Source organism: Lissotriton helveticus, chromosome 7, assembly GCF_964261635.1.
Source record: "Lissotriton helveticus chromosome 7, aLisHel1.1, whole genome shotgun sequence".
Lineage (NCBI taxonomy): Eukaryota > Metazoa > Chordata > Amphibia > Caudata > Salamandridae > Lissotriton > Lissotriton helveticus.
Window position 1 is genome coordinate 94,911,077 of NC_136068.1, and position 26,088 is coordinate 94,937,164.

General features: G+C 47.1%; 1 protein-coding gene across 1 annotated transcript in view; it reads left to right on the forward strand.

The window, feature by feature from the left end:
• CDH4 (cadherin 4) overlaps window positions 1–26,088 on the forward strand; it is a 748,299-nt gene that overhangs the window by 370,778 nt on the left and 351,433 nt on the right. Inside the window, exon 5 of the mRNA XM_078651582.1 lies at window positions 16,711–16,883. Coding sequence (XP_078507708.1) covers window positions 16,711–16,883 — 173 coding nt within the window. The remainder of the gene's footprint in view (window positions 1–16,710; window positions 16,884–26,088) is intronic.

Consider the following 26,088-nt stretch of genomic DNA (forward strand, 5'->3'; position numbering starts at 1 on the left):
CGACGCGCTGTACACACTGCAGGTCCCCGGGGAGCAGGCAGGGCTGAGCTCTCTCTGCACGGCGCAGGCAAGAAACAGGCAGCTTCCTGCAGCAGCACATCAGGCCAGGGAAGAACAACAACTGGCTTGAGTTTCTGTTCTTATTGAGGACAAACTCTCTGTGGTGGCGGGAGGTTGCAGGAAAGGTGGCTGGTGAGCGACCTGTGGGCCACACCTGTAGGTGCCCTAGGCAGGTGTACCTCTGCCTTTGTCTTTACCCACACAGCTGTGCGCGCGTATGATGTTTAAATGGCACCAAAACACAGACACCCTCACAAAGATGGCGCCGACGGTCAGCGCACACGTGCAGCTGACTGTTTAAAGGGGCCCCCAGAGATGGCTGAACGCAGAGCACAGGTGATGCAAGGGTCTCGAACTCGGTACAGCGTCCATTATACAAAGTCGAATGCAAGCAGTGATTTTTCTAAACATGTATTGTTAGTTTACTTTTCTTTGAAATAACTCCTGGGGTATTATTTCCTCTTCTATGTTTTCTACATAGTCCTTTAAACTATTTCTAGTACAACCTCTGTCCTCACAAATGTTTCTATAATAACTACTTGTCAGTGATTAAGGAGCTACCTACTCTAAAGTGTGAGCACTTTAAAACACTTTCCCTAGAGACCTTGATAAACCTTTTTTTCCCTCCGAGCATTAGTTTATCTTTATCTCACCCTTTCGCGTCTTTTCCCTTTTCCTTTTCTTCCGCTGAAGTATCAGCGCACATTCTTTCCAGTCCACGTAAATCTTGGTTTGCACAGTGTGCCAAAAGTCAACAGTTTGCGCTGTATTTTGCCTGCTCCTGTTCCTGTGTTCAGCTACTCTTCCTGTGAAAGCCACACCGTGGCACTGCGCTCTCGGGTTCAGCCTGGAGTCTGTCGTCGCTCCTTTGTCCAATATCACTGCATTGGTTTGAACTTGACCTGCTCATTTGTGAATTCCAAAGCCCGGACCGCGGACTTTTCTACAACGCATGCGCCATGTTCGTATTGTTTGTCGGTGTAGCTGGGACATGAGTCACTGTGTGTCCTAGTTGTCCCAAAAATTATATTTTAGTTTCCTCAGAACGATGCTGTATAGTCTCCTCACAAAATTGCAATAATGCCGCTCTGTGATTGCCTCACAACCCACCTCTGTGATTGCCTCAAAGTGCCGCTCTGTGATTGCCTCACAACCCCCCTCTGTGATTGCCTCACAGTGCCGCTCTGTGATTGCCTTACAGTGCCGCTCTGTGATTGTCTCACAGTGCCGCTCTGTGATTGCCTCACAGTGCCGCTCTGTGATTGCCTCACAGTGCCGCTCTGTGATTGCCTCACAGTGCCGCTCTGTGATTGCCTCACAACCCCCCTTTGTGATTGCCTCACAGTGTCGCTCTGTGGTTGCCTCACAGTGCCGCTCTGTGATTGCCTCACAGTGCCGCTCTGTGATTGCCTGACAACCCCCCTCTGTGATTGCCTCACAGTGCTGCTCTGTGATTGCCTCACAGAGCCGCTCTGTGATTGCCTCACAGTGCCGCTCTTTGATTGCCTCACAACCCCCCTCTGTGATTGCCTCACAGTGCCGCTCTGTGATTGCCTCACAACCCCCCTCTGCGATTTCCTCACAGTGCCGCTCTGTGATTGCCTCACAGTGCCACTCTGTGATTGCCTCACAGTTACGCTCTCTGATTACCTCACAGTACCGCTCTGGGATTGCCTCACAGTACCGCTCTGTGATTGCCTCACAATGCCGCTCTGTGATTGCCTCACAGTGCCGCTCTGTGATTGCCTCACAACCCCCTCTGTGATTGCCTCACAACCCCCCTTTGTGATTGCCTCACAGTGCCGCTCTGTGATTGCCTCACAACCCCCCTCTGTGATTGCCTCACAGTGCCGCTCTGTGATTGCCTCACAGTGCCGCTCTGTGATTGCCTCACAGTACCGCTCTGTGATTGCCTCACAGTACCGCTCTGTGATTGCCTCACAATGCCGCTCTGTGATTGCCTCACAGTGCCGAACTGTGATTGCCTCACAGTGCCGCTCTGTGATTGCCTCACAGTGCCGCTCTGTGATTGCCTCACAGTGCCGCTTTGTGATTGCCTCACAGTGCAGCTCTGTGATTGCCTCACAACCCCCCTCTGTGATTGCCTCACAGGGCCGCTCTGTGATTGCCTCACAGTGCCGCTCTGTGATTGCCTCACAGTGCCGCTCTGTGATTGCCTCCCAGTGCCGCTCTGTGATTGCCTCACAGTGCCGCTCTGTGATTGCCTCACAACCCACCTCTGTGATTGCCTCACAATGCCGCTCTGTGATTGCCTCACAGTGCCGCTCTGTGATTGCCTCACAGTGCCACTCTGTGATTGCCTCACAGTGCCGCTCTGTGATTGCCTCACAGTGTCGCTCTGTGGTTGCCTCACAGTGCCGCTCTGTGATTGCCTCACAGTGCCGCTCTGTGATTGCCTCACAGTGCCGCTCTGTGATTGCCTCACAGTGCCACTCTGTGATTGCCTCACAGTTACGCTCTCTGATTACCTCACAGTACCGCTCTGTGATTGCCTCACAGTACCGCTCTGTGATTGCCTCACAATGCCGCTCTGTGATTGCCTCACAGTGCCGCTCTGTGATTGCCTCACAACCCCCCTCTGTGATTGCCTCACAACCCCCCTTTGTGATTGCCTCACAGTGCCGCTCTGTGATTGCCTCACAACCCCCCTCTGTGATTGCCTCACAGTGCCGCTCTGTGATTGCCTCACAGTGCCGCTCTGTGATTGCCTCACAGTACCGCTCTGTGATTGCCTCACAGTACCGCTCTGTGATTGCCTCACAATGCCGCTCTGTGATTGCCTCACAGTGCCGCACTGTGATTGCCTCACAGTGCCGCTCTGTGATTGCCTCACAGTGCCGGTCTGTGATTGCCTCACAGTGCCGCTCTGTGATTGCCTCACAGTGCAGCTCTGTGATTGCCTCACAACCCCCCTCTGTGATTGCCTCACAGTGCCGCTCTGTGATTGCCTCACAGTGCCGCTCTGTGATTGCCTCACAGTGCCGCTCTGTGATTGCCTCCCAGTGCCGCTCTGTGATTGCCTCACAGTGCCGCTCTGTGATTGCCTCACAACCCACCTCTGTGATTGCCTCACAATTCCGCTCTGTGATTGCCTCACAGTGCCGCTCTGTGATTGCCTCACAGTGCCGCTCTGTGATTGCCTCACAGTGTCGCTCTGTGGTTGCCTCACAGTGCTGCTCTGTGATTGCCTCACAGTGCCGCTCTGTGATTGCCTCACAGTGCCGCTCTGTGATTGCCTCACAGTGCCGCTCTGTGATTGCCTCACAGTGCCGCCCTGTGATTGCCTCACAGTGCCGCTCTGTGATTGCCTCACAGTGTCGCTCTGTGATTGCTTCACAGTGCCGCTCTGTGATTGCCTCACAGTGCCGGTCTGTGATTGCCTCACAACCCCCCTCTGTGATTGCCTCACAGTGCCGCTCTGTGATTGCCTCCCAGTGCCGCTCTGTGATTGCCTCACAGTGCCGCTCTGTGATTGCCTCACAACCCACCTCTGTGATTGCCTCACAATGCCGCTCTGTGATTGCCTCACAGTGCCGCTCTGTGATTGCCTCACAGTGCCACTCTGTGATTGCCTCACAGTGCCGCTCTGTGATTGCCTCACAGTGTCGCTCTGTGGTTGCCTCACAGTGCCGCTCTGTGATTGCCTCACAGTGCCGCTCTGTGATTGCCTCACAGTGCCGCTCTGTGATTGCCTCACAGTGTCGCTCTGTGATTGCCTCACAGTGCCGCTCTGTGATTGCCTCACAGTACCGCTCTGTGATTGCCTCACAGTACCGCTCTGTGATTGCCTCACAATGCCGCTCTGTGATTGCCTCACAGTGCCGCACTGTGATTGCCTCATAGTGCCGCTCTGTGATTGCCTCACAGTGCCGCTCTGTGATTGCCTCACAACCCCCCTCTGTGATTGCCTCACAGTGCCGCTCTGTGATTGCCTCACAGGGCCGCTCTGTGATTGCCTCACAGTGCCGCTCTGTGATTGCCTCACAGTGCCGCTCTGTGATTGCCTCCCAGTGCCGCTCTGTGATTGCCTCACAACCCACCTCTGTGATTGCCTTACAATGCCGCTCTGTGATTGCCTCACAGTGCCGCTCTGTGATTGCCTCACAGTGCCACTCTGTGATTGCCTCACAGTGCCGCTCTGTGATTGCCTCACAGTGTCGCTCTGTGGTTGCCTCACAGTGCCGCTCTGTGATTGCCTCACAGTGCCGTTCTGTGATTGCCTCACAGTGCCACTCTGTGATTGCCTCACAGTGCCGCCCTGTGATTGCCTCACAGTGCCGCTCTGTGATTGCCTCACAGTGTCGCTCTGTGATTGCCTCACAGTGCCGCTCTGTGATTGCCTCACAGTGCCGCTTTGTGATTGCCTCACAACTCCCCTCTGTGATTGCCTCACAGGGCCGCTCTGTGATTGCCTCACAGTGCCGCTCTGTGATTGCCTCACAGTGCCGCTCTGTGATTGCCTCACAACCCACCTCTGTGATTGCCTCACAATGCCGCTCTGTGATTGCCTCACAGTGCCGCTCTGTGATTGCCTCACAGTGCCACTCTGTGATTGCCTCACGGTGCCGCTCTGTGATTGACTCACAGTGCCGCTCTGTGATTGCCTCACAGTGCCGCTCTGTGATTGCCTCACAGTGTCGCTCGGTGATTGCCTCACAGTGCCGCTCTGTGATTGCCTCACAGTGCCGCTCTGTGATTGCCTCACAGTGTCGCTCTGTGGTTGCCTCACAGTGCCGCTCTGTGATTGCCTCACAGTGCCGCTCTGTGATTGCCTCACAGTGCCGTTCTGTGATTGCCTCACAGTGCCACTCTGTGATTGCCTCACAGTGCCGCCCTGTGATTGCCTCACAGTGCCGCTATGTGATTGCCTCACAGTGTCGCTCTGTGATTGCCTCACAGTGCCGCTCTGTGATTGCCTCACAGTGCCGCTCTGTGATTGCCACACAACTCCCCTCTGTGATTGCCTCACAGGGCCGCTCTGTGATTGCCTCACAGTGCCGCTCTGTGATTGCCTCCCAGTGCCGCTCTGTGATTGCCTCACAGTGCCGCTCTGTGATTGCCTCACAACCCACCTCTGTGATTGCCTCACAATGCCGCTCTGTGATTGCCTCACAGTGCCGCTCTGTGATTGCCTCACAGTGCCACTCTGTGATTGCCTCACGGTGCCGCTCTGTGATTGACTCACAGTGCCGCTCTGTGATTGCCTCACAGTGCCGCTCTGTGATTGCCTCACAGTGTCGCTCTGTGATTGCCTCACAGTGCCGCTCTGTGATTGCCTCACAACCCACCTCTGTGATTGCCTCACAGTGCCACTCTGTGATTGCCTCACGGTGCCGCTCTGTGATTGACTCACAGTGCCGCTCTGTGATTGCCTCACAGTGTCGCTCTGTGATTGCCTCACAGTGCCGCTCTGTGATTGGGGAAACAAATGTGCACATGTGAAGTTTGAACAGGGTTGTTGCCCAGGCTCCTGGGGTCGGACTACTTTTACAGTGTGGCTGCAAAGTAAAGGAAGCGAAAAGGAGTTTCTGATTGCAGGGAAATCAGTTTAGCATTGATCCTCAGAAATAAATAATGTAATTTAGTCTAGTTGGTAACATACTTTATATAGAAACTCCAGTTCGTCCTACCTGCAATCCCTGACTTCACGACCTTACTGTATATACCTCACTAGTTCCCAGTATAGTCTGTCTCCTATTAATGCGAAACCTTTGGAAACCCTGGTATGGTTTAAGGTTTGGAATCTAAAAAATAAATAAATCATTAAAAAGATTGTCTGCTGGATGTGGCGAAAGGGTAATTCACAACTGGGCATCTGTACTGCTCTGAAGCCATCTAACCACCCACCCTACCTGCCCCGATTTGATTGGATGCGACCGGTTAAACAATAAATAAAAGTAAAAGTAGAGATATGTTGATGTAAAACAACCAGCTCAACAGTTGTCCCTCAGGTCTGCAGTCAAAGTGTTTAAACCCATTCTTGGCTCTGCCAGTGCTTGTGAGGCCTTTCAGGAGCCACCCCTGGCCTAACTGTGCCTGCTGTCCTCAGACTCACGCATAACTCTGGGGTGTCCCCCAGTCCTGCAGGGGGATCTGCTATTCAGTATCACCCCCCACCCGCACATTGCTAGCCAGCCCCCTGCTCATTTCACAGATTGATGCTACACACACCAGCCAATTACACAACATTCTCTGATATTTACCCGGCTGCCTGACAAATAACATCTTCACACCTACCCATCACCATGACAATCTAAATAACATGTATTTCCTGCGCCCTGTCATGCTTTCAACAATGAATAATAAGTATGTTTACCTCGCTTCCTTAATAACAGCTCATTTTTTTTTAAATTAGGGATCTGGCATCCAAAAACAGAAAGTCTCACATATTTTTTTTCCTCTGCTAGTTCCAGAAGAGATGTTTAAGATCAGATGGCGCTGAACGGTGCTGAGTGAACCGTCCCTTTGCGGGTTCTTCTGTGGTTCATTCTTAGAAATCACGTTAACCCCCTGGCTGCGGCCGGAATTCTGCGCCTGTGCGGCACATTCCGATCGCGGGCGTGGTCATGACGGCTCCTGGCCGACATCAGCACACGCCCACCGTAACTGATGACGACCGGGAGCCGTCATCAGCTCCGAAGGGGTTAAAACTGTTCTCCCGTGTTAGGGAGACGCCATGAACGTGCTCTGGGTATTAACATGCATCCTTGAAAGATCCCTTGTAGGGACAGCATTTTCATGCAGTCTAGAATCAAATACAGCAACTATGTCAATAACAGGAACAGATTTCACTGTCCACAGGTTTTTAACATTTGGAGACTTTTTATATTTTGCACAAATTACATTAGTGCACTTCACACTCCTTAATTTTTCAACACTGTGGGTCTTATGCTGTGCTCTTCCAGATCACATTAACGCAGTGTAGGAAATATATAGAAAAAAAACTAGGGGTGGTTGTAGTACTCCGCTCCGTCCACGGAGTGTGCGTAGTGTTGCCTACTTCGTGATTCGCAAAGTAGGCATAGTAGGCAACACTACTTACACGCCATGGAGGAGTGAAGTTGCCTGCCACCCGCCTCCCTCCCGCCCTCTTCTAAATGCCCTTAATATAATTTTAAAACATTCTAAAACTAGAAAACGACTTACCTGCGATGCGGCGTCCCGGGGCTCCCTCTTCCTGGTACCCGCACATGCACATTTCTTGCGAGACATGCGCGGGCGCCCGCGCATGCGCATTTGTGAGGAAGAAGTCGGCAAGATACCAGGAAGAGGTAGTCCCGGGACACCGCATCGCAGGTAAATCGTTTTCTAGTCTTAGAATGTTTTTAAATTATATAAAGGGCATTTAGAATAGGGTGGGAGGGAGGCGGGCGGCGCGTAGTGGGGCTACGTGAAGTGTGTGGGTGCGCGTAGATTCCCCCCACTTCGTGGTGCTGCTGCGCGTAGCCCCATTACGCCCAGGGTTAGAAAAAACACCATTCTTTCAAGCAGTGCCCTCGAAAAGCAAGTGAAAATCCATGAAGATTAGTGTAGCTTTGGCACCCCATACTTCTCTCAAACACACAATTGCACTCTGAACTCTAAACTTAATGATGGAAATGGAAGGACAGGACATTGGGACCGGAAATTAGCAATACATTCCCCATGACTGCCCATCTGTGCTGCTGGCAGAGAAAAGGCACACACTTAACATTGTCGAACTATCTAAGAATTTTAAAATAGCATTACAGTGCCAAGTGTATGACACTTAATATCAACCTGAAACCTTGTCGCTTCCTAGCTTTAAGAAAGGTCTGAATTCGCACCTTCTCTGTAGCACTGACAAGACTGGTACAAATAGAATTTCCTTAGAATTCCTAATATTTAATCATTCACGTATTCATCCATTGTTGAATTTCAGGAGTTAACATACTCCGCTAAGAAATCCTAAATCCTCCTCCCTGATGCAGTCAGGCACATATTATTATCAAAGTAATTAATAAAATTAAGAGAAAATAAAAAAAGCCATGACATGAAAAGAAAAAAAAATGGGTGCAATAGTAGAAATCTTTGGGCGTCGTTGGTTCTTATACTTGAAACGCCATTGGTACAGGAGAAATTTAAATTTCATATTTGTTCCCTTGCGATAGCCAAAGAGGTAGCTTCTAGTCCAGTCCAAGTAGTACTAAAAAATCAAATAATAATAAAAAGCAAAAAAAAAAAACATTTTTTATATTTGGCATGGGTGTTGCTGAAGCTCGATGAATAATATTACTATGTCAAAATATTCAACACTTTTTTCTATTTATTTTTACGCCTGATTCCCCCGCCCCTTGATCCTACGGAGAGATAATTAGTTGACCCGGCGGATCACATGGGGGTGATCTTTGAAGGTCCGCGGAATGCGACAAATTTAAATTCTTGGAGTCACTGAGCTGTACAGAAAGCCTACTGTGAGGCAGAATTTTTTTTCAAACGTAAGCGCTATTTGATATTAATGAAATGAATCCTGGAAGGCACAGCTGAGAACTAGAAAGCCGACCCTCCAGAACTCGCGACACTTGGTGGGTCTGAGGTCCTTCCATGTTTAAAGTTTCAGATTTGAAGGATGGGCTGGTTTACAGGAACACTGGAATATCTCTGTATATGTGATGCTCATGAAATTAATCCTTGAAGAGGCAGCTGAGAACTAGAAAGCCAACCTTGTAGAACTATCCACACTTGATGGGTCTGAGATCCGTCCATGTTTAAAGTTTCAGATTTGAAGGCTGGGGCAGGTGTACATGAAACATTGGGATATCTCTGAATTTGTGGTGTCTTGTGGAATTCTGTGAAGTGGCACCAGTGAAGGTACATTCTAGGCCTACCTGGAACAGTCGTTGTTTGTGGGCCTCATCACAGCACTTGCCCAATTGCAAAATCATCCTTGCAAATAAACATTCATCTTTGTAAAGCATTACAAATGTTTTAATAACCAAACATTTTACAAATAATCCAACCGGTTAACAAATTATTCCCACATGCATGTGTGCAAGTAGTCCTACATGTTTACACTGACAATTTTACAACTTTACAACAAAAACTGTATTCCCACACTTATTATCACATGTTTACTTTCCATCTATTCCACTATGATTACAAATAACGAAATACGAATACCACGTTTACAAATAGGGCCATGTGGGTGCCACGTATTTGACATATTTACAAAGAATCGTTCACTTTCAAAGATATATCACAGTTATTAACAAAACATTCTATACATTGACACACAATCCCACGTGTTAGTAAAACATCTTGTTTCAAGGTTTTTTCTTTTCTGCAACTGCTTCACATGTTTACAAAGAATACCACATTTTTGCAAAATTGGGCGCATATTTGCAAATATTTTTACATATTTACAAAAGATTCCATGTGTTTACAAATCATAAAACAACATTAAAAGACATATGCCATTTGGAGTTATCTCCATTGCAGTGCTTAATTTTAGCAGGTGGTTTCCGGTGCTCGGAACCGGCACTTAATTGTCAACACCTGTGCTTGTGGCAGTCAGCCACAAGGTGGCATTGTATCAGATGATCACAACAGCAGTCAATTATTAATTCAATATACATTCAAAATGACTAGTACCTGCCACCCAAGCCATTCTTATACCTTTGGGGGCCTGGAATAGTCTTAATTGTCACACTTGTAGGAATGTGATGGTTTGTAGTTATAGTGTTACTATAGTTGGCAGCGTTGGCAGGGGCAATTTGTGGCGCAAGCTTCAGTGGCCTCCTGACGAGAGCCCTGTCACTTATTTATTTACAAATTCCGCACTGCCCCATTGTACACAAGTAGCCACACATACTTACATAAATACAACCTTAAAAAGGATAAGTGAAAGTTTAGAAAAAACCCTCTGTATGATCCCATATTTTTAGAATAAATGCCCCAGGTTTATTTAGAATCTCAAATGCCAGGTTTATGTAGAATCCCAAATTAAGGATGATTAATTGCGGTAAACATCCTTTACAACGAAACTTTTACCACGCAGTACCTTTACAACGCAGGTATTACAACGCAAGTCGTTACAACGACTTGCGCTGGAGGGCGCTGTAGGATAGGGAATAGTTTAATTTACTATCCAAAACCTTCCCTACTATCCACGGGGACTAGAGTTGGAATAGTAAATTAAACTATTCCACTATCCAGCGCCCCCAACGCAAGTCGTTGTAACGACTAGCATTGTAATACCTGCGTGGAAAAAGCATGCGTTGTAATGGCATACAACCATTAATTGCAGGTTTACATACAATCTCACATGCTTTCAAGAATCCCGAGTTTAGGAAGGAATATTAATGAGAGACTTCCATTGAATCTGGCATCTTTCAAGATTCTCGTGTTTACAAAGGAATATTCGTCACAGGCTTGCACAGAATCCTGCATTCACCCAGGAATCTTGTGTTTGCATTGAATATTAATTACAGGCTCCTATTGAACCCCACGCGTTTTCAAGCATGTTTGCAAGGGAATATTAATTACGGGTTTACATACAATTTGACACGCTGCTGAGAACCACAAGTTTACCATGAAAAAAATAAATTACAGATTTACATTTGAATCGTACAGGATTTTAAAAAGAATTACAGCTAAACAAAGGAATATTGGTCACGGGTTTGTATAGAATCCTGCATGTTTAGAGGAATCATGTTTACAATGAATGTTAATTACAAAACTTACATAGAACACATGTGATTTCAAGAAGTGCATGTTTACAAAGGAATATTCTTTAATTAGATGCCCATAGTAACAAATATTTTTAGCTGGTTTGCGTCACAATAGTGAAGCAAACCTGCACAAAATGTTTTCCTTAGAATTACTTTCCAGCATAAAACTTGTTTTGCACCTGGAATGTTACCTGAAAATGACGCAAACCATTGCAAATTGCTGCTTTGTGTTACTCTGCGTCAAGGGAGCCTTCCATTGGTGGTACATGGGCATTTCCATGCAGCTACCCATGGTGTTTGATGCAACACCTTATCTACTAACAATAGGGTTTTTGGCAGGGAACTACAACCGGCCCTGGCAAAGTGCCCCCCCTCCCCACTCGGGGAGGGGCGGGGGGTGTTGGAGGTGCCGCCGAGCGCTTTGCAGGGGGCCGGTTTTCGGCCGATTTTGGTACAGGGCCGATTTTGCAGCTATGCTGCGAAAACGGCCCTGTAACAAAACGGTCCCCAGGGGCCCAAAACTGGCCCCCACCCGGGCGGCGCACCGGGGGATTGCCGGATGCCCGCTATGGCCAGTCCGGGCCTGGTTTTTGGCTTAAAAATAACGCCTCTTGAAAGCAGGATTTAAAAAAAGAAATGCTATTATGTATCCTAACTTTCCCCACTTTGCATGCGTGCTGTACTGTACAGCACTCATACATTGTGGGAAAAGTTTTAACGTTTGTCTAGGCGTAGAACTTTGTACTGGAAGGTTATCCGTTCCGTATGCAACCTATGCTAGACTCACGCAGGCACCTTTGCACTATGGTGCAAAAGTTGGTGTGTGACGCTCGGCAGCCTGATTGTGCGCTGGCACAGCAAGAGAGCAGGATAGTGCCGTAGCTTTGTGGATTGTGCTTTCTAGCGCTCTCCCTCTCACACATCACAATGCAGCAATTTTGGGCACTGCCCTGCGCTGTGTGAAGATTTGGATATCTGGGCCTATCTTTACAAATAACCTCGCAAGTTTCCCACACATTGCCAAAGACTCCTAGACATTCAAAAATAACTTCATAATTGCACCCATTTAATCAATCAATCAATCAGAGCATTTATATAGCGCACTACTCACCCGGGGGGTCTCAAGGCGCTGGGGGGAGGGGGGCCGCTACTGCTCAAACAGCCAGGTCTTGAGCTGCTTCCTGAAGGCGAGGTGGTCCTGGGTCAGGCGGAGGTGGGTCGGAAGGGAGTTCCAAGTCTTGGCGGCCAGGTAGGAGAAGGACCTTCCTCCTGTGGTGGCTCTTCGGATGCGGGGGACGGCGGCGAGGGCGTGGCTGGTCGATCGAAGCTGGCGTTTGGGAGCGTAGAAGTTGAGGCGGCTGTTGAGGTATCCTGGTCCTTGGTTGTGTAGGGCTTTGTGTGCGTGGGTGAGGAGCCGGAAGGTGATTCTCTTGTTGACCGGGAGCCAGTGCAGGTCTCTCAGGTGTCCGGAGATGTGGCTGCGGCGGGGGATGTCCAGGATGAGTCGTGCTGAGGTGTTCTGGATCCGCTGGAGTCTCTTCTGGAGTTTGGCGGTGGTTCCGGCGTAGAGGGAGTTGCCGTAGTCCAGACGGCTGGTGACGAGGGCCTGGGTGACCGTCTTCCTGGTCTCGGTGGGGATCCATCGGAAGATCTTACGTAGCATGCGCAGGATGTTGAAGCACGACGAGGAGACGGCGTTGACTTGTCTGGTCATGGAGAGGGAGGAGTCCAGGATGAAGCCCAGGTTGCGTGCGTGTTTAACTTACATTTAACACCTTCGAGTCTCATGACGAGCTCAGCTCGTCATGAGCCACGGTGCTCGTGTGCTTATGACGAGCTGAGCTCGTCATGACCGTTAGAACGCTCGCATGCTAGGCAAATTGCCCTGCTGTGCGAGCGTTCTAAAGGAACGGGTGTGGTCATGACGAGCTCAGCTCGTCATGAGCACACGACCACCATGGCTCATGACGAGCAGCACGCTGTGCACGCCCAGCTGCAAAGGGGCTAACATGTTTAAAAACCAGACAGGTTCACATCCAGCAGGTGTATAGGGAAAAAAAAAAGAGTTGGTCATCTTTGCCTTTTACATCTGTGGTGCTGAAATATAATTGGCTGTTTCTAGGTTGACTAACTGAAACCCTAAGCGAAAGCTTTTCTCCTCTTTCCCTCTAAAAATGTTTGTCAATACATGCCTTGTATTGTCACATTTGACTGATCCATGTGAAAGCACACACATGTCCAACGAAGAAGAAGAAATTAAATGAAACCTAGCATCTTGATTTTGTTTTGTAATTATGTTCTTTGAATATACAGTTCTGGACATCTCCAATCTAAGAATCAGCCTCACTTAAACTGACCCTAGAATACTTTGTTGCTGTTGCTGCTGGCACATTTCTCTGGCTTATTTTGGTCAGCGAACAGCTCTGCAGACTCCTGCAGTAACTAATTTTTGACCCACATACATTGGGATCATGGTCACTGTCCCTTTCTCACTCAAGTGCTTTTCACATAACTGTAATCCTTGTCTTCTGTATTGTCATTCTCCACCAGGAGGTCAGGAGGGAGATGCATAGGCAACTTAGCTTGTCTGCAGCCACTTAATACCTGGTTCTCATATGGCTGTGTATTGCTTATGGTACAGAGCAACACCCTGTACATATTAAAAAACCTATTTATGAGCCAGTTTGCATTGTTCTTGCACCACGCAATGCCATACATGTGATTTATGAAGCCATGCAAGCCACTTTGCGTAGCCCTGAGGGGCTCCTTAAATCTAGCATAAGGCAACGCGGGGCAAATTGCTGCGTTGCTTTACTCTGCCCTGGGAAGGCGTTCCATTGGTGTAACATGGGTTTTCCCATTCAACTCCCATGGTTTGTGACGCATTCCCAGATTAACCTAAACTGGTAAAACCTGGGAATGTTCCAGAAAGATACTCCTACCCATCAGAGGCGTAACTAGGAGAAATATCTTTATTTCTCCTCGTTATTACTTCCATTCTGCAACACACATTGAAAGAAGAATACGCCTCTCAGGACTTTTTGTGTGCAGGAAGGTGTCCTTCCTGAACAAAAACAATCCAGCATGCAATGAAGGCCCACTTGCATTATAGTGCAGGTGGGCCTGCGTTGCCGCTACGTTGTCAAAGGGCACCAGCGCAGGGGATAAGGCAGGAATGTGCTGCATTGCCATAAATACGGCACATTCCTGTCCTTTCCCTATCACGCAGTGCAGGAAGGTGACATGCTGCGTTGCACTGCGTGACATTCTCGTAAACAGGCCCCTTAGTCTTTATATGAATGATCACTAAGCAGAAGAGTCTCTCGTCTATTTCCATGAATAAAAGATGGCATGCCATAAATCCTTTCTGCCAGATATTGTAGTTCTTGGCTTTTCGTTAACATACTATTGCATTCTGGGAGTTGTATTCCTAGTTCACAACAGTAAATCCAGTTGGACTAACACAACTGAAAACAGTGGAAAAGGAAAGCTAATGACAGAAACATGATATTCTTGATAACAGTGACTCATCTGGTGGCCTTAACTTTGTGGAGAAAATGTCTCTTTTGTTTAAAATCACGGGGATTGTAGTTGAGTCATTTCCAGATTACTGGTTTTGCTATTATATAAGTGGCATTGTATGAATATTTCTACACCATGAATAAGAAATCCATTTTACAACAATATTATCATGAAACCACATTTTCTTGGGGCTGGAAATGAACCAGACATTACCTGTACATTTAAGTGCAGGATGAAGTGAGAGGAGCATCTGGGGGGTTTACACAAAACAAAATATACAGAAGTGACAAACATAACAAAAATAAAAGTGGTGTTTTGGTAATAATGGGGTTCTTTATTTTCCAATAGATCCCTCTTAAGTGACAGCTGTTCATGATATGCCTACATTGGGATAAGGTCCATGGTCCACTGATTACTACGTGAATGCTTATGCAACAGTGGGTGGGTGTCCCAATAGAGGCAACCGTGCCACAAGACTGCGCTTACAGTCCATGGCCATTCCTTCCATATGTGGTTTTCTTAGATTCACCTTAGGTCCCTTCCTCAGACGCATCTTCCTTTTCCAGCAGCCATAGGTACATCTGGCATTTGTTCAGGTCCCACATCAGGGTGTCTAAGAATGGGGCAACGTCCCACCTGAAACAGGGCGTTGTCATAGGCATGCCACCTAGAACATCTGCTCCGTTTCATTTACTCTGCGACGCGATATCTAGAGTTGTGATCTGTCAGTCACCTCTTCTGTTCACTTCCAAGGGGTGTTAGGTAGTGACATTGCATGTCAAATCTCTCTGTGAAGCTGTCTTTTATTCCACAGCTGAGATCTTTGATCGCTCTCTCTTCAGAACATGAACCAATATACCATCTCTTACCCAATAAAGGGCATTTCTCCTAACTTTCCCTAACACTGCGACATGCTATGTACGAATATAGAGGTGCATCCAAAATTGAAGCAATATCAAACAAAACAAAGTTCCCTTGAATTTTCAGTATTTCTTCTTTTATTTGTCTTTTTCCAAACTGTTCTTAAAATTCCATATTCCCAATTTTACAGCCAACGTGTTTCGTCTACACAGTGGACTTATTCAGGGCATTAGATTTTATTCAGTAAGTGACATTAGTATTCCAGGGAGCAATTGCTCCAAACCCACAAGATAAGTTAATTCCAGAGAGGACTTACACCTGTGTCCACTATGGATCTAACCCATCCTTGGATATAAAGTTTGGGCATATGATTGGTAATTCTGGAAACTTTGATTGAGGATTCCTCTCCTCTTTAATTCAGTCTCCATTTTCTTTCGAGCCTACGGCATTTCTGCTTTTGGAGCCTGAGATTATCTGTGAATCAGGGTTTAGGGGGATGACTTTGGATAGAACCAATTGGTTAAGGTAAAAAAACAACCAAAGATGGTAGCTGCTAGCAGCAGAGTCAAGATCTTCAGGCACCCCAGGCATGATCTGGGCTACAGGTGAGTTTAGCATATCGGCGCTAAGCTTGTGCAAGGGCAGCAGGTAGTATTGGATTGAGGTCAGTTGGTATTTGGGTCACTGGTCATCCCATTGATCTCAAACATGACTGACAGGTGGTCTGACCAATCAAGTGGGTAAGAGGACATCCAATGAAGATGAGGATTGTCCTAGAAGATTCCATCGAGTTAATGGCCTGCTAATTGGGTCGGGCCCTTAAGTAGTTGAACTAAATCTAAGCTGGCCATTAGATTGATGAGGTGAACAGAGTCATTATCAAGAGAGTTTTCCGGATGGAAATTAATGTCCACAAGGATCATTAGGTCTGGGGAATTAACCTTAGTTTCCAATAGTTGACCGACATTATTAATAAATGTCGCTCTAGGCCTGGAGGGCAGTATATCAGAGATCCGTCAAATAAGCGGAATACTGAGCTTCACAATCCTGAGTGACTGGAATCTCTCTAAATGAAGTTTTAAAATGATCACGAGGCCACCACCCCTTTTGCCCATCGGTCGTAGCTTGCGGCTTGGAGGCAGAGCTTCCGGCTCGGAGGTGGGGATTTTTGCCATGCTGAAATCTCCAACTCCGGGCCGCAAGCTCCGACTCCGGGCCGGAAGCTCTGCCTCCGGGCCGGAAGCTCCGCCTACGGGCCGCAAGCTCCGCCCCCAAGCCGGAAGCTCCGCCTCCGGGCCGGAATTTACTCCCCGATTTCGGACTTAGAGTTAGTAGTCTTAAATCTATTCTGTGAATACCGAAAGTAGTAAGTTTATTCTGTGAATCCCGAAAGTAGTAAGTTCACTCTGTGAATCCCGAAAGTAGTAAGTGCATTCTGTGAATACCAAATAGTAGTAAGTTTAGGATTTAGTCTTAAGTTCATTCTGTGAATCGGGCCCCTTGTGTTGTCACTTTTGTGGGACCCATTTGAATGTTGACTCTTTTTTTCTTGCTCCAGGCACGTATGTGATGACAGTGACCGCACATGACGCAGACGATGCAACCACAGACAATGGAATCGTGAACTACCGGATCCTGACCCAAAGTCCCCAGAGCCCGGCCCAGGACATGTTTGTGATCCACAGTGAGACGGGGGCCATAAATACTGTGGCTGCTGGACTCGACAGAGAGGTAAGAGAAGACCATGAGTGGGTGCGGGCACGTGTGATGGTCAATCTTTCGAGTTGTGTCAATCTAAAGGTCTGGACCACAGTGGTAGAGGTAACGACAGCAGGTAACCGTGTCCGGGACTCAACCCTGCATTCTTCATAGCAGAAATGCCTTGCCGTCAGTGTGTTATCAGATGATTTGACTGGTAGCCTTAGTCTATGACCTTCAAAATGGCATCGGCATACTCCACAGGTAGCAGCCCTTCATGAATAGGGTGCTCTTGGAAGACCTATCTAGACCCCAGGGTGTCACTTGCAGACTCTTTTGGAAAAATTAAGTTCTAATTTTCAGTCATTCATAATCATACATCTTTGGCAACACAAGCATCATACTGCCAGGATGTTGGTGGTTTTAGCACTGATGACCGAGTATCTGGGCATCGTGGTCAAACTTCACTAGTAGCAATAAAGTGCATGAATCTGGATTTACTTGACGGTCAGTGCGAGGCGCTCATGATGGAATTTGGTTGTGCCAATGGTTAGACATAGTGACTAATTGATGGGCCAGTGCTTGTTTCAGCAGAGCAAGCTGCAGTATAATGCTCTTCACTGATGTGTTGGATAGTAAGACACTGCAAAGATATTTCAAGATCAGACAAGCCTTACAAACGATTATTCTACCCTTCGCACTCAACCAAACACCAACAGACAACCAACACTATCAAATGATGGTTCCTCCAGTTCGATTGACGGCTTTCCCAGATCTGCAGAAAAGATCACTCAGGAACAAAATGTGCTACAGTGATGTCACAATGGTGGTTAGTGCTATATTAGGGTGAAAAACAAAACCTTAACCTTGGAGAATGGTACCAGAATATCTTTTTCAGAGATTTTCTTGCATAGATACCATGTCCTAAGTATTGTTTACACAGATATCTTCCCATTAGGGATACCATCCCTAGCTAGTAAGCAATCCCAACACTATCCTACTCTATCTCTACACATTTAGATCAGTCTAGAGCAAGTACAAGCACTGCGAAATGCCGCTCCGTTCATGCCCATTAGCCCCACTCATGCTTGTTTTCAAGGGTGTTTGGAATGGGGTGGAGGGGAGCATGAGGGGCTATTCTGAGACACTGGCAATGCCCAGCAGTGGGTAGTGAAACCACAGGCCTACACTCACCTGCTAGCTCGCGAACTCCAGAATTCTGTCGTCAGGGTCACCTAGGAACATTTTCTAATGGACATGGCCTTCAATTGGTTGATCCTCTGAATGTATAGCCCAAAACGTTGCTATCTGCCAACTCTAGGGTCTTTCAGCGTGTCATGTGGGCATGGCTTATTATGCCAGCGAGGTGGCCACTCTCAGGCAAATGCACAGTGCTTCTGAGAATATCTTCAAAGCCTTTTACACCACACCTTCCTCACCTGTTTGAGATTGCTCTGGAATGTAGCCAGTGTTTTCGTATATGTGCCACCCAGCTTGTAAACTGCATTTGGACACATCCCCTTGCCTGTTTGACTCTGTTCTTGGACACACCTCCAGGACCAAACTCTGTGGTTTATCTACTCCTCCTCCCACTCGCCGCCCATTGGATGCCTTCACCTTTGCATACATAGTTCCACTCACTTCCCATTGGATGCCCTCACCTCCACATACATAGTTCCACTCCCCTCCCATTGAATACCGTCACCACCGCACAGTTCTGCTCCTCTCCCAATGGATGCCGTAATCTACGCATAGTTCCACTCCCTTCCCATTGGCTGCCCTCACCTCCACGTAGTTATGCAAAAACCTATTCTTTAGTTATTAATGGGCCACAGGGACAAGAAAAACATCTCAGACTTACTGATTTCCAAGCAAAAGTTGTCACTCGATCCAAGAAAACCCTCCTATGTAGCTAATTCACACTTCCACGGCTTGCAGTAGGTTAACAAAAGCATGGACAGAAACCTTTTAATCTTAAATTGCATTTGTTTAAATCCTACATCGCTGCTATTGCTGACGTACTCATAACAGCATTCACAGATTCACAGAGCTTCTGCATAAGGGTTTATTACATTGCTAACATACGGATTGCATACAAAAACCATGTGAGGTGGGAAAACCTTAACATTTTGTTAAACTGGTGTATATTCCTTGTGCAGATGAACGAGTGATGCAGTCTATATGGTATGATGTCATGCTAAGGAATGTTACTGAATTACTTTCCTAAGAATTAGGAAGATTAAAAGAATGTGTGCATCAAAGCACTATCCAATAAAATACCAAGTAAAAAGTAACCTAAGAAGTATGCTGGAAGAGTACCATAGACTATCTGTATGCTAATGGATAAAAGAACAAATGAAATATTCAGAGCAGCTTTCACCAATTATGTTTGCAAAAAAGTGGGCATTTAGGTTTTGCATGGAGTTAAGAGTGTTAAATGGCAATATTTAGAAAGATTGTCGCTTATTACGTGACATAACTTAGGTAATAGCTCTGTTACATAATGGAACACTACACATAAGTGGATTCACTTTCCATTATTGTAAGTCTCTCAGCATTTGTAATTCTAAAGGATAATATGTTTAGTCACATACTATATTGTTTGAAAACAGCATTGGAAGTCCTTCAAAGACTCATGTGTAAATCGTTTTAGAACACGAGGAATAATGTGTGCTTTCAAGATATCATATTCAATTATATCAAGGATCCCTAGAGTCAAAGGAACACTTAGGTGGATGTGCTAATGCCTCTCTCTGTATGGTGAAGTAAAACGTGCATTCTCTTTAAGTAAAAGGTAGACTTCCGTGGGCATTCAACTAGTGGTGTCGAAGTCAAAATGTAAAAGAAAATGGCTAGTGTAATACAGGCTGTCTCACAACCGGACAACACATTTCCTTTCAGGTGTCTGTCTAAATAAACTTCTAAAATCTATTTTGAGTTGGGAAATTTAAATAGTTTAAATAAAAACTGATGTAATTCATATCCAAATAAGAGTTTCTTGCATGTTAAGTTAAGTTGTGGTACGTTATGTTGTTAAATTATCTTGAGTGCTGCGATCATATCTCCCCCGTCCTCAAAAATCTCAAGTGACTCCCAATTGAAGGTAGATCCACCTATAAGATTGCCTGCATCACTCACAAAGCTCTCCACCAAAACACCCCTTCCTACCTTGCAACAAAACTATACAAAGCAGGTTGCTTTAGATCCCTAAGGAGCACAAACTCCCTTGTCCTAATCCCACCTAGACTAAAATGTCAAAAGACCCAATTCAGTGCATTCTCTGGTAACGCTCCCACTATCTGGAACTCTCTCCCAAAAGATATCCGTTGCGACCCCTCTTACCATCTCTTCAAAAAAGAACTAAACATACTTCTTCTCAACAAATATTGGGGTATCTAATGTTACTGACACTTTAAATGCTCCAAGTATTGGGATATCTAATGTTAATGACTCCTCGATTATGCACTCCTCTTAACTCCCCATCTCTATGCCCTTGTACTCTTTCTCCCCTTCTCCTCACCCCCCTCTCTCTCCTAACTTTCATTATCCATTTCCATCTTAATCTCTAACTCTATTCTCTCTGCCCCTTTAGACATGCTGGCTACACTATCATTTTGTAACTCGTTTTCGCTTAAATTTTAGGTTATTTCATTGTTTGTTTTTCACCTGCCTTGTAAAGCGCTCTGATACTCTCGGTTCCAGTAGCGCTATATAAAACCTTTGAAATAAATAAATACTTGTTACATGCCTTCTTGGAAAGAATCATTACAATACATGCCTGTGGTTGGTACTTGTCACAGAACTATCATAGTGATATTACAATTTTAGTAGGACTAGATTCAGTGAACAGAACAGCTCTCAACGATTGTTTTGGGAGGAAATGTATTTTCCAGTTGTATTAATGACACTTGCCAATCTACTTGAAGCAATGTCTTCCAAGGTATACTTTAATGATGTCTTGGAGTATAAGAAAACCCTACTATTCAGTCTTCATTTCAAGTTGTTACTTGTTTTCCTTTATATCAATCAATCAATCAATTAATGCATTTGTATAGCGCACTACTCACCCGGAGGGTCTCAAGGCGCTAGGGGAGGGGGGGGGTCTGCTACTGCTTGAACAGCCAGGTCTTGAGCTGCTTCCTGAAGGCGAGGTGGTCCTGGGTCAGGCGGAGGTGGGTCGGGAGGGAGTTCCAAGTCTTGGCGGCGAGGTAGGAGAAGGACCTTCCCCCTGTGGTGGCTCTTCGGATGCGGGGGACGGCGGCAAGGGCGTGGCCGGTCGATCGAAGCTGGCGTTTGGGAGCGTAGAAGTTGAGGCGGCTGTTGAGGTATCCTGGGCCTTGGTTGTGCAGGGCTTTGTGTGCGTGGGTGAGGAGACGGAAGGTGATTCTCTTGTTGACCGGGAGCCAGTGCAGGTCTCTCAGGTGTCCGGAGACGTGGTTGCGACGGGGGATGTTCAGGATGAGTCGTGCTGAGGCGTTCTGGATCCGCTGGAGTCTCCTCTGGAGTTTGGCGGTGGTTCCGGCGTAGAGGGCGTTGCCGTAGTCCAGTCGGCTGGAGACGAGGGCCTGGGTGACCGTCTTCCTGGTCTCGGTGGGGATCCACCGGAAGATCTTGCGTAGCATGCGTAGGATGTTGAAGCACGACGAGGAGACGGCGATGACTTGTCTGGTCATGGAGAGGGAGGAGTCCAGGATGAAGCCCAGGTTGCGTGCGTGGTCTGTTGGTTTGGGTGCGCTGCCTAGGGCGGGGGGCCACCAGGAGTCGTCCCAGGCGGAGGGTGAGGATCCCAGGATGAGGACTTCCGTCTTGTCCGAGTTCAGTTTCAGGCGGCTGTTCTTCATCCATTTGGCTACCTCTTTCATCCCTTCGTGTAGGTTGGCTCTGGCGGTGGCGGGGTCGTTGGTGAGGGAGAGGATCAGCTGGGTGTCGTCGGCGTAGGAGATGATGTTGAGGTTGTGCTGGCGTGCGATGGCTGCGAGGGGACTCATGTAGACGTTGAAGAGGGTTGGGCTGAGCGAGGAGCCTTGAGGGACGCCGCAGATGACTTCGGTGGCTTCTGATCTGAACGGGGGGAGGCGGACTCTCTGTGTCCTTCCGGCGAGGAAGGAGGTGATCCACTCCAGTGCCTTCTCCTGGATTCCGATGTTGCTGAGGCGCTGTACTAGGGTGCGGTGGCAGACAGTGTCGAAGGCCGTGGAGAGGTCTAGGAGGATGAGGGCCGCTGTTTCTCCGTTGTCGAGCAGGGCTCGGTTGTCATCGGTTGCTGCGATCAGGGCGGTCTCAGTGCTGTGGTTGGCCCGGAAGCCGGACTGTGAGAGGTCAAGGGATCCGTTCGTCTCGAGGAAGGCGGCCAGCTGCTTGTTGACGGTCTTCTCGATGACTTTTGCGGGAAACGGGAGCAGTGAGATGGGTCGGTAGTTCTTGAGGTCGGTGGGGTCGACTGATGGCTTCTTTAGTAGGGCGCTGAGTTTGGCGTGCTTCCAGCTCTCCGGGAAGGTAGCGGTGTTGAAGGAGGTGTTGATGATGTCCCGCAGGTGGGGTGCGATGACAGCGTCGACCTTGTTGAAGACGTGGTGAGGGCAAGGGTCGGTGGGAGATCCGGAGTGGATGGAGTTCATCGTGCGGATGGTGTCTTCGGTGCTGATCGGGGTCCAGGCGCGGAGGGTGGTGGTGGGGGGCGGTGGTTCGGTCGTGGCGTGCGTCGGTTGAGTGCTGAAGCTGTTGTGTATGTCCGCGATCTTGTTGTGGAAGTAGGAGGCGAGGGAGTTGCAGAGGTCTTGCAAAGGGGTGATGTCGTTGTTTCCGGCGTTGGGGTTGGAGAGCTCTTTAACGATGTTGAAGAGTTCCTTGCTGTTGTGTGCGTTGTTGTCCAGTCGTTCCTTGATTGCAGTTTTCTTGGTGGTGTGGATCAGTTGGTGGTGTTTTCGGGTGGCGAGCTTGAGGGCAGTCATGTTGTTTGGTGTTGGGTCTCTGCGCCAGGCTTTCTCAAGGGCTCTGCAGTCCTTTTTGGAGCTCTTGAGTTCGTCGGTGATCCATGGGGCTTTCTTGCTGCCGGGTCTGCTAGGCGGGGTCCTCAGAGGGGCGAGGTTGTCTGCGCAGTCGCTGATCCACTTCGTGAGGTTGGTGGCCGCTTGGCTGGGGTTCGTTGCGCTGGTGGGTGGGTTCTTGCTCAGGGAAGTCGCGAGCTGGTCGGCTGTGATCTTGTTCCAGCTTCTGCGTGCAACCTGTTGCTGTTGGTGGTGGATCGTGGTCCTTTTGAAGCTGAAGTGGACGCAGCTGTGGTCCGTACAGTGGAGTCCGGTGGCGTGGCTGAAGGCGATGTCCTTGCTGGATGAGCAATATGGAGTTACAAGAGCGTCTCTCCAAAGTCATAATGAAACATGTACAGTCGTTAGTGGTTTTTTTGCCAGGTCTGTAAATAATGCGTATACCATGCAACTGCATATTGTTTATTGTTTTTATCTGTTATATTATTGATTAATATGTGTTTCTTTTTCTGTGTTGGTTGTTTCTTTCTAAGCCTCTATACCATCCAGTCTGCATAATTAGCACAGTAGAAAACTCCTAATACATACAGACATGGCTGGACGGATGGATAACATGGCAAAGGCTTCTTATTGGAAGTTTACCAGTAGTTTCAAAGCTCAGATTTCACAGAAAAAGGTCTAACTAAACATTTCTTCCCTTAATTCACTGTACTGAATTAATTTGCAGAATATTTATCTTCCCTACACAAATAAAAAAGTTAAACACATTTCCTTTTTCTTACAGTGCCTGGTAAAAATTGCTTTTACAATGACAGTGCTGCTCTTAGATTATTAATGAACACACCTGAGAAGCTCAGTCTTGCAAGCCCACCCCTGACGCAGTCATCCACCAATAAATCCTCCGCAGTGTGTGAAAAAAATATTGTAAACACAGAACTCTGCCAGTAAAAAGTTACATTGTCCTCCGTTGCACTTTATTTTCTTTGAAATCAAGGATATATACATATAAGACATTGATATATATCAAGGAGAGGGGGCTCTATAAACCAAAGGGATAGAGTTCCCAATAACCATAAAGTTAAAAAAGAATTCCCTTTGGTCAAGATTTATATCGCACCATTCATGCCTCAAAGATACTCATATCCACCCACACACATCGCTTCTCACTCCGAATATATCAAAGCTCTTATATAACAACAGATTATATGAAAAATATATATATTTTAATTGGTAAAAACCTGTTAATATGTACAATTTATATCATGACAGTATATTAAAAACACTTTAAAACCACAAAAACCCTAGACACAATTCTCAAAAAATGTAATATCCTCAAGCAAAGAGAAACATATAAACAAACTCATAGAGCTACAACCTCATCGCAGTTTCTGTTTCCCATTTACCACAACTCACTAGGTGCCTTAGCATCTCGTTAGGGGCTGACCATGTGCTGGTCGATAGACAGCTATATGGGAAAGCACAACCAGCATTGGGAAATTGATCCACAGCGTTGAAGGGTTTTCGTTTTTAGAGAAGAGGTGCAAACACAAAATAGAACTGGGCAGAGGCCTATGTTATTGTCATGGTATAGACAACCAGAACAGAGTGTGAAGGCAGATTACATTCTCACTCATTATGAGTGAGACTCACACATTTAGACTTCGAGTTGAGCTATCAGGCGTGCCTGACTGAATATCACACCTGGTAAAGACAGCTAGAATGGGAACTCCGGATGGGACTGTGCAGGCTTCTGCTGTAGGCAGAGCAGCTCCTGGCAGAGGTCACAGTAAGCCCTGCAAACATACAGGAAACCTCTCTCCAATCACTTTTTTCTAAGGGAAAGATCCATTCTGAACACAATTGACCAAGGCTCCATATTTTGGCAATATTGCAGCTGGATATCTCAGCATATTATACAACTAGTGTGATTGTAATGTGGGTGTGGGTGTGTCTGTTTTAGAAAAACGTTGTGTTATTTTAATAAGTGTACATTAAGTTTGAGCATTCCTTCATTTCATCAATGTCACTAGCTATGAACTAATCAGTACCAACGTGACTTTATCATCAATATACTAAGCAGTTCTCACTACTAAGAGTTTTGAACCTTCAGACCTTTAGAAGAGGGAGACTATAAAAGTGCTGGAAGAAATACATATGGCACATTAAAGAATGCTATGTATGAACCACTTTGTGCACGTGAATGACCATACATGCAGTACCAGGAAGAGAGGGGGTTGAAGGTTAAAGATGCGTTCACACCATAGAGAGGCATTGAAAGGTGCCCCTGAGAGAAACTCGTGCTGTTTCGGTTCCTTGTAAAGTACACACGAAATCTGTATTGCTGGAGCCGCTTTCTTGAGCACTAAATGTCTCCCCCATAGCTACGTCAGGATAGTGCACACCAACGAGTTCAGATCTGCAGTCAAAGGACTGCGTACATTTTTAGTCTGGCTGAAGGCGCTCATCAGCGGGTCAAAGGAAGATGGCAGACAGTGGCCATTAAGCTAATAGGGCAGACATCTGATTGGCTATCGACAGCTGTGCCGTCACGTCTGGTCCCCTCGCGGATCCGTTGCCTCATCACTGCATGTGATCACCGACTGCCACCGACTAAAAACCAAGGGGGCACCTCAACACAAACAATATAATACCATCCTCATTAGCATGACTAAAGATGCATGTATAGCCTGAGCTAAGCTGTGCATGGCCCCTGGTGGACTCGGGGGCGCGAGAGAGGCCCCTCCAAGGCTGGTGTATCCCCAACCCATACTCCAGGGGGGGCCCATGCTCCCCAATGCCTTTGATGATCTCTGACACGTCAGATTATCTGGGCCCCTTACAACACATGTTGCTATACGCTGATTGGGCTGCAGCCTCAGATCCACCATCTGCCACCACTGTGCCTGCAGACGAATAGGCCTGGATGCCTGTGTTTCGTGTGGACATGTCAGTGGCCTCAATGCACATCCCTCAGGATAAGACCCTCAGAATAAAACTAGCAGAGAGCTGTAACAAGGTGTTGTAAGCAGGGGCTCTGGAAAACTGTCAGTAGGTGGCTGGGACTTTTTTTATGTATAAAAAAGAATATGCATCACTCGCTCACCACATAATGCAACATCTGAGGTATAATTTGAAGATTTAAAAGATACATATATTTTTAGCGCATATGGTATGTTTTTAAGAGATGTAGGAAGATAAGTGGTAGAATCAAACTTAGGAAGACAACGGTGGCAGCAAGTCAATAAACCTAT